Consider the following 12,267-nt stretch of genomic DNA (forward strand, 5'->3'; position numbering starts at 1 on the left):
CGATTACCACTACTGCGCACGAGGCCGCCTTGGCGCCGGGCACTGTCAGTAAGGCAGAGTCACGATCTATTCAAGAAGGCTATTAATTGCCCTATTGCTGCAAATATATCTACGGAAACTTATACCGCTGTGCGCGAGCGGCGATTACCACTACTGCGCACGAGGCCGCCTTGGCGCCGGGCACTGTCAGTAAGGCAGAGTCACGACCTATTCAAGAAGGCTATTAATTGCCCTATTGCTGCAAATATATCTACGGAAACTTATACCGCTGTGCGCGAGCGGCGATTACCACTACTGCGCACGAGGCCGCCTTGGCGCCGGGCACTGTCAGTAAGGCAGAGTCACGATCTATTCAAGAAGGCTATTAATTGCCCTATTGCTGCAAATATATCTACGGAAATTTATACCGCTGTGCGCGAGCGGCGATTACCACTACTGCGCACGAGGCCGCCTTGGCGCCGGGCACTGTCAGTAAGGCAGAGTCACGACCTATTCAAGAAGGCTATTAATTGCCCTATTGCTGCAAATATATCTACGGAAACTTATACCGCTGTGCGCGAGCGGCGATTACCACTACTGCGCACGAGGCCGCCTTGGCGCCGGGCACTGTCAGTAAGGCAGAGTCACGACCTATTCAAGAAGGCTATTAATTGCCCTATTGCTGCAAATATATCTACGGAAATTTATACCGCTGTGCGCGAGCGGCGATTACCACTACTGCGCACGAGGCTGCCTTGGCGCCGGGCACTGTCAGTAAGGCAGAGTCACGACCTATTCAAGAAGGCTATTAATTGCCCTATTGCTGCAAATATATCTACGGAAACTTATACCGCTGTGCGCGAGCGGCGATTACCACTACTGCGCACGAGGCCGCCTTGGCGCCGGGCACTGTCAGTAAGGCAGAGTCACGACCTATTCAAGAAGGCTATTAATTGCCCTATTGCTGCAAATATATCTACGGAAATTTATACCGCTGTGCGCGAGCGGCGATTACCACTACTGCGCACGAGGCCGCCTTGGCGCCGGGCACTGTCAGTAAGGCAGAGTCACGACCTATTCAAGAAGGCTATTAATTGCCCTATTGCTGCAAATATATCTACGGAAATTCATACCGCTGTGCGCGAGCGGCGATTACCACTACTGCGCACGAGGCCGCCTTGGCGCCGGGCACTGTCAGTAAGGCAGAGTCACAATCTATTTAAGAAGGCTATTAATTGCCCTATTGCTGCAAATATATCTACGGAAATTTATACCGTTGTGCGCGAGCGGCGATTACCACTACTGCGCGCGAAGCCGCCTTGGCGCCGGGCACTGTCAGTAAGGCAGAGTCACGATCTATTCAAGAAGGCTATTAATTGCCCTATTGCTGCAAATATATCTACGGAAATTTATACCGCTGTGCGCGAGCGGCGATTACCACTACTGCGCACGAGGCCGCCTTGGCGCCGGGCACTGTCAGTAAGGCAGAGTCACGATCTATTCAAGAAGGCTATTAATTGCCCTATTGCTGCAAATATATCTACGGAAACTTATACCGCTGTGCGCGAGCGGCGATTACCACTACTGCGCACGAGGCCGCCTTGGCGCCGGGCACTGTCAGTAAGGCAGAGTCACGACCTATTCAAGAAGGCTATTAATTGCCCTATTGCTGCAAATATATCTACGGAAACTTATACCGCTGTGCGCGAGCGGCGATTACCACTACTGCGCACGAGGCCGCCTTGGCGCCGGGCACTGTCAGTAAGGCAGAGTCACGACCTATTCAAGAAGGCAATTAATTGCCCTATTGCTGCAAATATATCTACGGAAACTTATACCGCTGTGCGCGAGCGGCGATTACCACTACTGCGCACGAGGCCGCCTTGGCGCCGGGCACTGTCAGTAAGGCAGAGTCACGATCTATTCAAGAAGGCTATTAATTGCCCTATTGCTGCAAATATATCTACGGAAACTTATACCGCTGTGCGCGAGCGGCGATTACCACTACTGCGCACGAGGCCGCCTTGGCGCCGGGCACTGTCAGTAAGGCAGAGTCACGACCTATTCAAGAAGGCTATTAATTGCCCTATTGCTGCAAATATATCTACGGAAACTTATACCGCTGTGCGCGAGCGGCGATTACCACTACTGCGCACGAGGCCGCCTTGGCGCCGGGCACTGTCAGTAAGGCAGAGTCACGACCTATTCAAGAAGGCTATTAATTGCCCTATTGCTGCAAATATATCTACGGAAATTTATACCGCTGTGCGCGAGCGGCGATTACCACTACTGCGCACGAGGCCGCCTTGGCGCCGGGCAATGTCAGTAAGGCAGAGTCACGACCTATTCAAGAAGGCTATTAATTGCCCTATTGCTGCAAATATATCTACGGAAACTTATACCGCTGTGCGCGAGCGGCGATTACCACTACTGCGCACGAGGCCGCCTTGGCGCCGGGCACTGTCAGTAAGGCAGAGTCACGACCTATTCAAGAAGGCTATTAATTGCCCTATTGCTGCAAATATATCTACGGAAATTTATACCGCTGTGCGCGAGCGGCGATTACCACTACTGCGCACGAGGCCGCCTTGGCGCCGGGCACTGTCAGTAAGGCAGAGTCACGACCTATTCAAGAAGGCTATTAATTGCCCTATTGCTGCAAATATATCTACGGAAACTTATACCGCTGTGCGCGAGCGGCGATTACCACTACTGCGCACGAGGCCGCCTTGGCGCCGGGCACTGTCAGTAAGGCAGAGTCACGACCTATTCAAGAAGGCTATTAATTGCCCTATTGCTGCAAATATATCTACGGAAACTTATACCGCTGTGCGCGAGCGGCGATTACCACTACTGCGCACGAGGCCGCCTTGGCGCCGGGCACTGTCAGTAAGGCAGAGTCACGACCTATTCAAGAAGGCTATTAATTGCCCTATTGCTGCAAATATATCTACGGAAATTTATACCGTTGTGCGCGAGCGGCGATTACCACTACTGCGCGCGAAGCCGCCTTGGCGCCGGGCACTGTCAGTAAGGCAGAGTCACGATCTATTCAAGAAGGCTATTAATTGCCCTATTGCTGCAAATATATCTACGGAAATTCATACCGCTGTGCGCGAGCGGCGATTACCACTACTGCGCACGAGGCCGCCTTGGCGCCGGGCACTGTCAGTAAGGCAGAGTCACAATCTATTTAAGAAGGCTATTAATTGCCCTATTGCTGCAAATATATCTACGGAAATTTATACCGTTGTGCGCGAGCGGCGATTACCACTACTGCGCGCGAAGCCGCCTTGGCGCCGGGCACTGTCAGTAAGGCAGAGTCACGATCTATTCAAGAAGGCTATTAATTGCCCTATTGCTGCAAATATATCTACGGAAACTTATACCGCTGTGCGCGAGCGGCGATTACCACTACTGCGCACGAGGCCGCCTTGGCGCCGGGCACTGTCAGTAAGGCAGAGTCACGATCTATTCAAGAAGGCTATTAATTGCCCTATTGCTGCAAATATATCTACGGAAACTTATACCGCTGTGCGCGAGCGGCGATTACCACTACTGCGCACGAGGCCGCCTTGGCGCCGGGCACTGTCAGTAAGGCAGAGTCACGACCTATTCAAGAAGGCAATTAATTGCCCTATTGCTGCAAATATATCTACGGAAACTTATACCGCTGTGCGCGAGCGGCGATTACCACTACTGCGCACGAGGCCGCCTTGGCGCCGGGCACTGTCAGTAAGGCAGAGTCACGACCTATTCAAGAAGGCTATTAATTGCCCTATTGCTGCAAATATATCTACGGAAATTTATACCGCTGTGCGCGAGCGGCGATTACCACTACTGCGCACGAGGCCGCCTTGGCGCCGGGCACTGTCAGTAAGGCAGAGTCACGACCTATTCAAGAAGGCTATTAATTGCCCTATTGCTGCAAATATATCTACGGAAACTTATACCGCTGTGCGCGAGCGGCGATTACCACTACTGCGCACGAGGCCGCCTTGGCGCCGGGCACTGTCAGTAAGGCAGAGTCACGACCTATTCAAGAAGGCTATTAATTGCCCTATTGCTGCAAATATATCTACGGAAACTTATACCGCTGTGCGCGAGCGGCGATTACCACTACTGCGCACGAGGCCGCCTTGGCGCCGGGCACTGTCAGTAAGGCAGAGTCACGACCTATTCAAGAAGGCTATTAATTGCCCTATTGCTGCAAATATATCTACGGAAACTTATACCGCTGTGCGCGAGCGGCGATTACCACTACTGCGCACGAGGCCGCCTTGGCGCCGGGCACTGTGAGTAAGGCAGAGTCACGACCTATTCAAGAAGGCTATTAATTGCCCTATTGCTGCAAATATATCTACGGAAACTTATACCGCTGTGCGCGAGCGGCGATTACCACTACTGCGCGCGAAGCCGCCTTGGCGCCGGGCACTGTCAGTAAGGCAGAGTCACGACCTATTCAAGAAGGCTATTAATTGCCCTATTGCTGCAAATATATCTACGGAAATTTATACCGTTGTGCGCGAGCGGCGATTACCACTACTGCGCGCGAAGCCGCCTTGGCGCCGGGCACTGTCAGTAAGGCAGAGTCACGATCTATTCAAGAAGGCTATTAATTGCCCTATTGCTGCAAATATATCTACGGAAATTTATACCGCTGTGCGCGAGCGGCGATTACCACTACTGCGCACGAGGCCGCCTTGGCGCCGGGCACTGTCAGTAAGGCAGAGTCACGACCTATTCAAGAAGGCTATTAATTGCCCTATTGCTGCAAATATATCTACGGAAACTTATACCGCTGTGCGCGAGCGGCGATTACCACTACTGCGCACGAGGCCGCCTTGGCGCCGGGCACTGTCAGTAAGGCAGAGTCACGACCTATTCAAGAAGGCTATTAATTGCCCTATTGCTGCAAATATATCTACGGAAATTTATACCGCTGTGCGCGAGCGGCGATTACCACTACTGCGCACGAGGCCGCCTTGGCGCCGGGCACTGTCAGTAAGGCAGAGTCACGACCTATTCAAGAAGGCTATTAATTGCCCTATTGCTGCAAATATATCTACGGAAACTTATACCGCTGTGCGCGAGCGGCGATTACCACTACTGCGCACGAGGCCGCCTTGGCGCCGGGCACTGTCAGTAAGGCAGAGTCACGACCTATTCAAGAAGGCTATTAATTGCCCTATTGCTGCAAATATATCTACGGAAATTTATACCGCTGTGCGCGAGCGGCGATTACCACTACTGCGCACGAGGCCGCCTTGGCGCCGGGCACTGTCAGTAAGGCAGAGTCACGACCTATTCAAGAAGGCTATTAATTGCCCTATTGCTGCAAATATATCTACGGAAACTTATACCGCTGTGCGCGAGCGGCGATTACCACTACTGCGCACGACGCCGCCTTGGCGCCGGGCACTGTCAGTAAGACAGAGTCACGACCTATTCAAGAAGGCTATTAATTGCCCTATTGCTGCAAATATATCTACGGAAATTTATACCGCTGTGCGCGAGCGGCGATTACCACTACTGCGCACGAGGCCGCCTTGGCGCCGGGCACTGTCAGTAAGGCAGAGTCACGACCTATTCAAGAAGGCTATTAATTGCCCTATTGCTGCAAATATATCTACGGAAACTTATACCGCTGTGCGCGAGCGGCGATTACCACTACTGCGCACGAGGCCGCCTTGGCGCCGGGCACTGTCAGTAAGGCAGAGTCACGACCTATTCAAGAAGGCTATTAATTGCCCTATTGCTGCAAATATATCTACGGAAACTTATACCGCTGTGCGCGAGCGGCGATTACCACTACTGCGCACGAGGCCGCCTTGGCGCCGGGCACTGTCAGTAAGGCAGAGTCACGACCTATTCAAGAAGGCTAATAATTGCCCTATTGCTGCAAATATATCTACGGAAATTCATACCGCTGTGCGCGAGCGGCGATTACCACTACTGCGCACGAGGCCGCCTTGGCGCCGGGCACTGTCAGTAAGGCAGAGTCACAATCTATTTAAGAAGGCTATTAATTGCCCTATTGCTGCAAATATATCTACGGAAATTTATACCACTGTGCGCGAGCGGCGATTACCACTACTGCGCACGAGGCCGCCTTGGCGCCGGGCACTGTCAGTAAGGCAGAGTCACGATCTATTCAAGAAGGCTATTAATTGCCCTATTGCTGCAAATATATCTACGGAAACTTATACCGCTGTGCGCGAGCGGCGATTACCACTACTTCGCGCAGAGGCCGCCTTGGCGCCGGGCACTGTCACTAAGGCAGAGTCACGACCTATTCAAGAAGGCTATTAATTGCCCTATTGCTGCAAATATATCTACGGAAATTTATACCGCTGTGCGCGAGCGGCGATTACCACTACTGCGCACGAGGCCGCCTTGGCGCCGGGCACTGTCAGTAAGGCAGAGTCACGATCTATTTAAGAAGGCTATTAATTGCCCTATTGCTGCAAATATATCTACGGAAATTTATACCGCTGTGCGCGAGCGGCGATTACCACTACTGCGCACGAGGCCGCCTTGGCGCCGGGCACTGTCAGTAAGGCAGAGTCACGATCTATTCAAGAAGGCTATTAATTGCCCTATTGCTGCAAATATATCTACGGAAACTTATACCACTGTGCGCGAGCGGCGATTACCACTACTTCGCGCAGAGGCCGCCTTGGCGCCGGGCACTGTCAGTAAGGCAGAGTCACGACCTATTCAAGAAGGCTATTAATTGCCCTATTGCTGCAAATATATCTACGGAAATTTATACCGCTGTGCGCGAGCGGCGATTACCACTACTGCGCATGAGGCCGCCTTGGCGCCGGGCACTGTCAGTAAGGCAGAGTCACGATCTATTTAAGAAGGCTATTAATTGCCCTATTGCTGCAAATATATCTACGGAAATTTATACCGCTGTGCGCGAGCGGCGATTACCACTACTGCGCACGAGGCCGCCTTGGCGCCGGGCACTGTCAGTAAGGCAGAGTCACAATCTATTTAAGAAGGCTATTAATTGCCCTATTGCTGCAAATATATCTACGGAAATTTATACCACTGTGCGCGAGCGGCGATTACCACTACTGCGCACGAGGCCGCCTTGGCGCCGGGCACTGTCAGTAAGGCAGAGTCACGATCTATTCAAGAAGGCTATTAATTGCCCTATTGCTGCAAATATATCTACGGAAACTTATACCGCTGTGCGCGAGCGGCGATTACCACTACTTCGCGCAGAGGCCGCCTTGGCGCCGGGCACTGTCAGTAAGGCAGAGTCACGATCTATTCAAGAAGGCTATTAATTGCCCTATTGCTGCAAATATATCTACGGAAATTTATACCGCTGTGCGCGAGCGGCGATTACCACTACTGCGCACGAGGCCGCCTTGGCGCCGGGCACTGTCAGTAAGGCAGAGTCACAATCTATTTAAGAAGGCTATTAATTGCCCTATTGCTGCAAATATATCTACGGAAATTTATACCGCTGTGCGCGAGCGGCGATTACCACTACTGCGCACGAGGCCGCCTTGGCGCCGGGCACTGTCAGTAAGGCAGAGTCACGATCTATTCAAGAAGGCTATTAATTGCCCTATTGCTGCAAATATATCTACGGAAACTTATACCGCTGTGCGCGAGCGGCGATTACCACTACTGCGCATGAGGCCGCCTTGGCGCCGGGCACTGTCAGTAAGGCAGAGTCACGATCTATTTAAGAAGGCTATTAATTGCCCTATTGCTGCAAATATATCTACGGAAATTTATACCGCTGTGCGCGAGCGGCGATTACCACTACTGCGCACGAGGCCGCCTTGGCGCCGGGCACTGTCAGTAAGGCAGAGTCACGATCTATTCAAGAAGGCTATTAATTGCCCTATTGCTGCAAATATATCTACGGAAACTTATACCGCTGTGCGCGAGCGGCGATTACCACTACTTCGCGCAGAGGCCGCCTTGGCGCCGGGCACTGTCACTAAGGCAGAGTCACGACCTATTCAAGAAGGCTATTAATTGCCCTATTGCTGCAAATATATCTACGGAAATTTATACCGCTGTGCGCGAGCGGCGATTACCACTACTGCGCACGAGGCCGCCTTGGCGCCGGGCACTGTCAGTAAGGCAGAGTCACGATCTATTTAAGAAGGCTATTAATTGCCCTATTGCTGCAAATATATCTACGGAAATTTATACCGCTGTGCGCGAGCGGCGATTACCACTACTGCGCACGAGGCCGCCTTGGCGCCGGGCACTGTCAGTAAGGCAGAGTCACGATCTATTCAAGAAGGCTATTAATTGCCCTATTGCTGCAAATATATCTACGGAAACTTATACCACTGTGCGCGAGCGGCGATTACCACTACTTCGCGCAGAGGCCGCCTTGGCGCCGGGCACTGTCAGTAAGGCAGAGTCACGACCTATTCAAGAAGGCTATTAATTGCCCTATTGCTGCAAATATATCTACGGAAATTTATACCGCTGTGCGCGAGCGGCGATTACCACTACTGCGCACGAGGCCGCCTTGGCGCCGGGCACTGTCAGTAAGGCAGAGTCACGATCTATTTAAGAAGGCTATTAATTGCCCTATTGCTGCAAATATATCTACGGAAATTTATACCGCTGTGCGCGAGCGGCGATTACCACTACTGCGCACGAGGCCGCCTTGGCGCCGGGCACTGTCAGTAAGGCAGAGTCACGATCTATTCAAGAAGGCTATTAATTGCCCTATTGCTGCAAATATATCTACGGAAACTTATACCGCTGTGCGCGAGCGGCGATTACCACTACTGCGCACGAGGCCGCCTTGGCGCCGGGCACTGTCAGTAAGGCAGAGTCACGACCTATTCAAGAAGGCTATTAATTGCCCTATTGCTGCAAATATATCTACGGAAATTTATACCGCTGTGCGAGAGCGGCGATTTCCACTACTGTGCGCGAGGCCCGCCGTGGCGCCGGGAACTGTCAGCATAAGTCAATGTTAATTGCCCCATTCTTTCGTAACAATGATGCTGTTGCCAAGAGGTTCGGCACTCATTCAGCGAAATCACTGGGATTCACAGCAGACGCGCGGTAACTGGCCTGCCTGCAAACGTTGGAAGCAGAAGGAACCGATACCCGTTTTTTGTCAGGCGCTTACGAAAGCTCGAAATGTCACTCGGTACACCCAAAACGCAAACGGCATATCTGGCACTCCTTGGCGAGGTTTTGCAGCAGCCTGGCCATCACTACATTTATCACGTAAGTATTCGACAGATACCAGTCCTGCAGCGCGTATTGTGAGGGAAATGCTTGTTCCTTAATCACAAGTTGAAATGGCCTCGTTTACTCTCATTTCAGCCAACAGTTTTTGTAATCTCAAAGTATATTACCAATTCAATTTTCACAGCATTGAAGGACGCGACTTAGGAGTCAGTTGTAACTATACGTGGTTCTAGAACTAAATTACAAGTGGCTGATTATCTAACTATATGTGCTTCAAAACCACCATCACATCAGCCACGAAATCTATTACGCTCGTTGAGAATCATCAGCGCTGCGGTTATGCCATCTACCCGACAGATGAAGTGCACTACAGATGTCGGGTCACTAGTATCGACAAATCATTTAGCGCATTTTGAGGGTGGCACCCGGGGAAGCCTTACTCCCTCTTCGACATGGCGAATTTTAGAAACATGTTCCTGTCAAATGTCAAATACTAAACTAACGATGGGGCATTTAGGGAGCTAGAAAAAAATTCAAATAAAGTTGGCCGAACGTATATTGAAGAAGGATGGGAATCGAGCCGTACAGTTGTGGTTATTCACAACAACATAAAGCCAAGAGTCAGTGAACCAACAGAATCATAGGGGAAATGATTTTGCTATCTGTAAAAGTTGCGTAGAAATGATGAGCCGAGGGAAAACGAAAGGGAATGAAAAAACAACTTCCCGCCCTTGGGAACCAAACCCACACCTTCCTCACTACGTGTTCGTTAGTATACCCCTTCACCTACGCCGACGGCTGTTCCCTCGATCACATTGTTTGGTGTGCATGCATGTGTACAAGATCTAAACCCTGGAGCGTGAGCCAGCGCAGCTCGCACTGATGGCGGCGGATGCAGGACACCCTTATGACCTCAGGCCTAACGCAGCAGCTGAACTACATAACAAGGCGGCTGTAAGAATAAATCCTCGTTTATTACCGCAGTCGAAAAACAGATACGGTGTCTGAAAGGCGCCGCCTATCTGCAGGGCGAGTTGACCACAAATCTGCTCGGGCTTCATCCCTTTGCCGACTGGAGCACTTCAGCGTTGGGTGGTCATCATTTCCTGTCGTCTACAACTACAGCTCAACACGCAAAAAAAAGAAAACGTAATGCCTTGTAGCTGCAAAAATGCGTAATTTGCGAAGTTAAGGCATTTAATCTTTATAATAATGCAAATGTAGATGATTAGTACCTTCAAAGCGATAAGGAACAAATTAAACAGAAAATGCTGATCAGAATTAATACCCATAGGGATCCTTGGCCTCCATAGAATATGCGTGGGGAAGCTTTAGTAGGCGTAGGCAAACTTGAACTTCGGGCGTGGGCCAAATAAAATTTGAGGCTTCGCTTACGCATGCTCGGACAACTGTAGATGAGTTTCTGTCACTATTTGAACATTGTTTTGTTCACGAACAATCACCATCACATTATTCTTGCAGTATAGTGCATCATTTACACATAATTATATATCCCGTGCATTTCTGCACGGGAAATCGTGCATTTATGTTTCTTGAATTTTCGCCCAAGCGTGCTGTGTTAACCTTCGGTAAGCTACGTGGACACTACTCGGCATAAATTAAACGTTAGAATAGAGTAAGTTGCAAGATGCTCTTGATTAAAGTAACAAATAATAAATCTAACTTCCGCGCTTAGTAGGAATGCGCGTGTTTGGCAAGCATGCTAACCACGAACATCGCTGCAATCGGCAAGCTGTCGTTTCTCGCCTTACGCACAGAATTCGAAAAACTGCACTTCGCAACCGCCGGGTGGTTTTACACCTGTCATAACATTGACCACAATTCTGTTTGGGCTTCATCCCTTTACCGGCTGGAGCACTTCAGCATTGGGTGGCCACCATTTCCTGTCGTCTACGCACAGAACTCGAAAAACTGCACTTCGCAACAGCCGGGTGGTTTTACACTTGTCATAAAATTGAGCACCAGGAAACACGCTGTCGTTACACTGCACCTCCACGAGCTGTGAACCACAATAAGGTCTCCACAGCGCTAATAAGCTGAGTGCTTTAGGCGGCTAAAGCAGAGCTTGCTTCCTCAAGTATCTTCAGACGCTTCGACTAGTACACAGGCATATATGGGACAATTTATTAGCGATCCTATTGAAGAGAAGCCCAATGTTTGAGCAGCACCGCGCATGGAGCCAGCTGTTGTCATTGACCTCCAGTAATGCGCGCCAATTGACAAGAAAAGCCCAAACCGCGACATCCAAAATCGCCGGTCTCGCAACGTCGTTCAGACACCTTATCTCTTCTTACGCTGTATTTAGTACCGACACCCTCTCGACGCAGTGAGAGGGAGGAAAGGGGAGTTGAGGTTCCCAAATATTGTTAGCCACATTAATGAGAAATCAAAAGTTAGCTAAGCGAAGGAACGCACGCGATGTCTTTTTTTTTTAAATTAAAGTGCAGAAATGAGAACGTAAAAGGTAGACGGAAGTGCAACAAAAAAATTATTCGACAATTACGATTCCTTAATGTCAAATTTCAGCGCAGCTCTATACGAGTTTTCATTTCGCGATATACCTAATAGCTGGCGCGGGCAATTTGTCGCGCGCGGCCCGTTGCAAACGACACGAAACGAAGTGTGGCCCGACTGCCTCGCCAACCGGGAGATCGCGAGAGACAGCGCGTGGGTGACGTGTGGGCGCGATTGCCAGCAGCCGCCGCAGACAGACCTCCGCTTATGCAGCGCTTTGTTTCCCTATAGACGACGCATGCTACTTGGCGCCATCTCGTAGCCATCTGCGCCGCAACGGCTATCTTCCGCGGCACTACGCTTTTCTTATCACGCTTTCACCCTACTCTCTGCTTCCGCTTTCCTCCTCGCGCTCTCTTCCCATCGCCGTCTTTCATCTCCGGCTGCGCTGCGCGTTCGCTTTTATCCTTCTCTGTGTTCCTTCGCTCGCTTACAGCGGGATACCGCCGCACGCTTGCCGCCATAACGGTCGCCTAAGAGCTGCGCTCTAAAATGCAGGAAATCCAACATGCTCTGTTGTAATATAAAGAGAGAAGTTTGCTGCAGATACATAGCGAG

The 12,267-nt window shown here is 50.8% G+C and overlaps 1 protein-coding gene across 2 annotated transcripts in view; it reads left to right on the top strand.

Annotated features, from left to right (window-relative positions):
• The first annotated feature begins 8,950 nt into the window (after positions 1-8,950).
• Positions 8,951-12,267, top strand: part of LOC129380717 (uncharacterized) — a 148,601-nt gene continuing 145,284 nt past the window's right edge. Inside the window, exon 1 of one of the 2 annotated variants that reach the window (XM_055062512.2) lies at positions 8,951-9,210. In XM_055062512.2, coding sequence (XP_054918487.1) covers positions 9,121-9,210 — 90 coding nt within the window. In that variant the 5' untranslated portion in view covers positions 8,951-9,120. The remainder of the gene's footprint in view (positions 9,211-12,267) is intronic. The other variant, XM_055062511.2, reaches the window with a different exon arrangement.

The sequence above is a fragment of the Dermacentor andersoni genome, chromosome 10 (assembly GCF_023375885.2).
Source record: "Dermacentor andersoni chromosome 10, qqDerAnde1_hic_scaffold, whole genome shotgun sequence".
NCBI lineage: Eukaryota > Metazoa > Arthropoda > Arachnida > Ixodida > Ixodidae > Dermacentor > Dermacentor andersoni.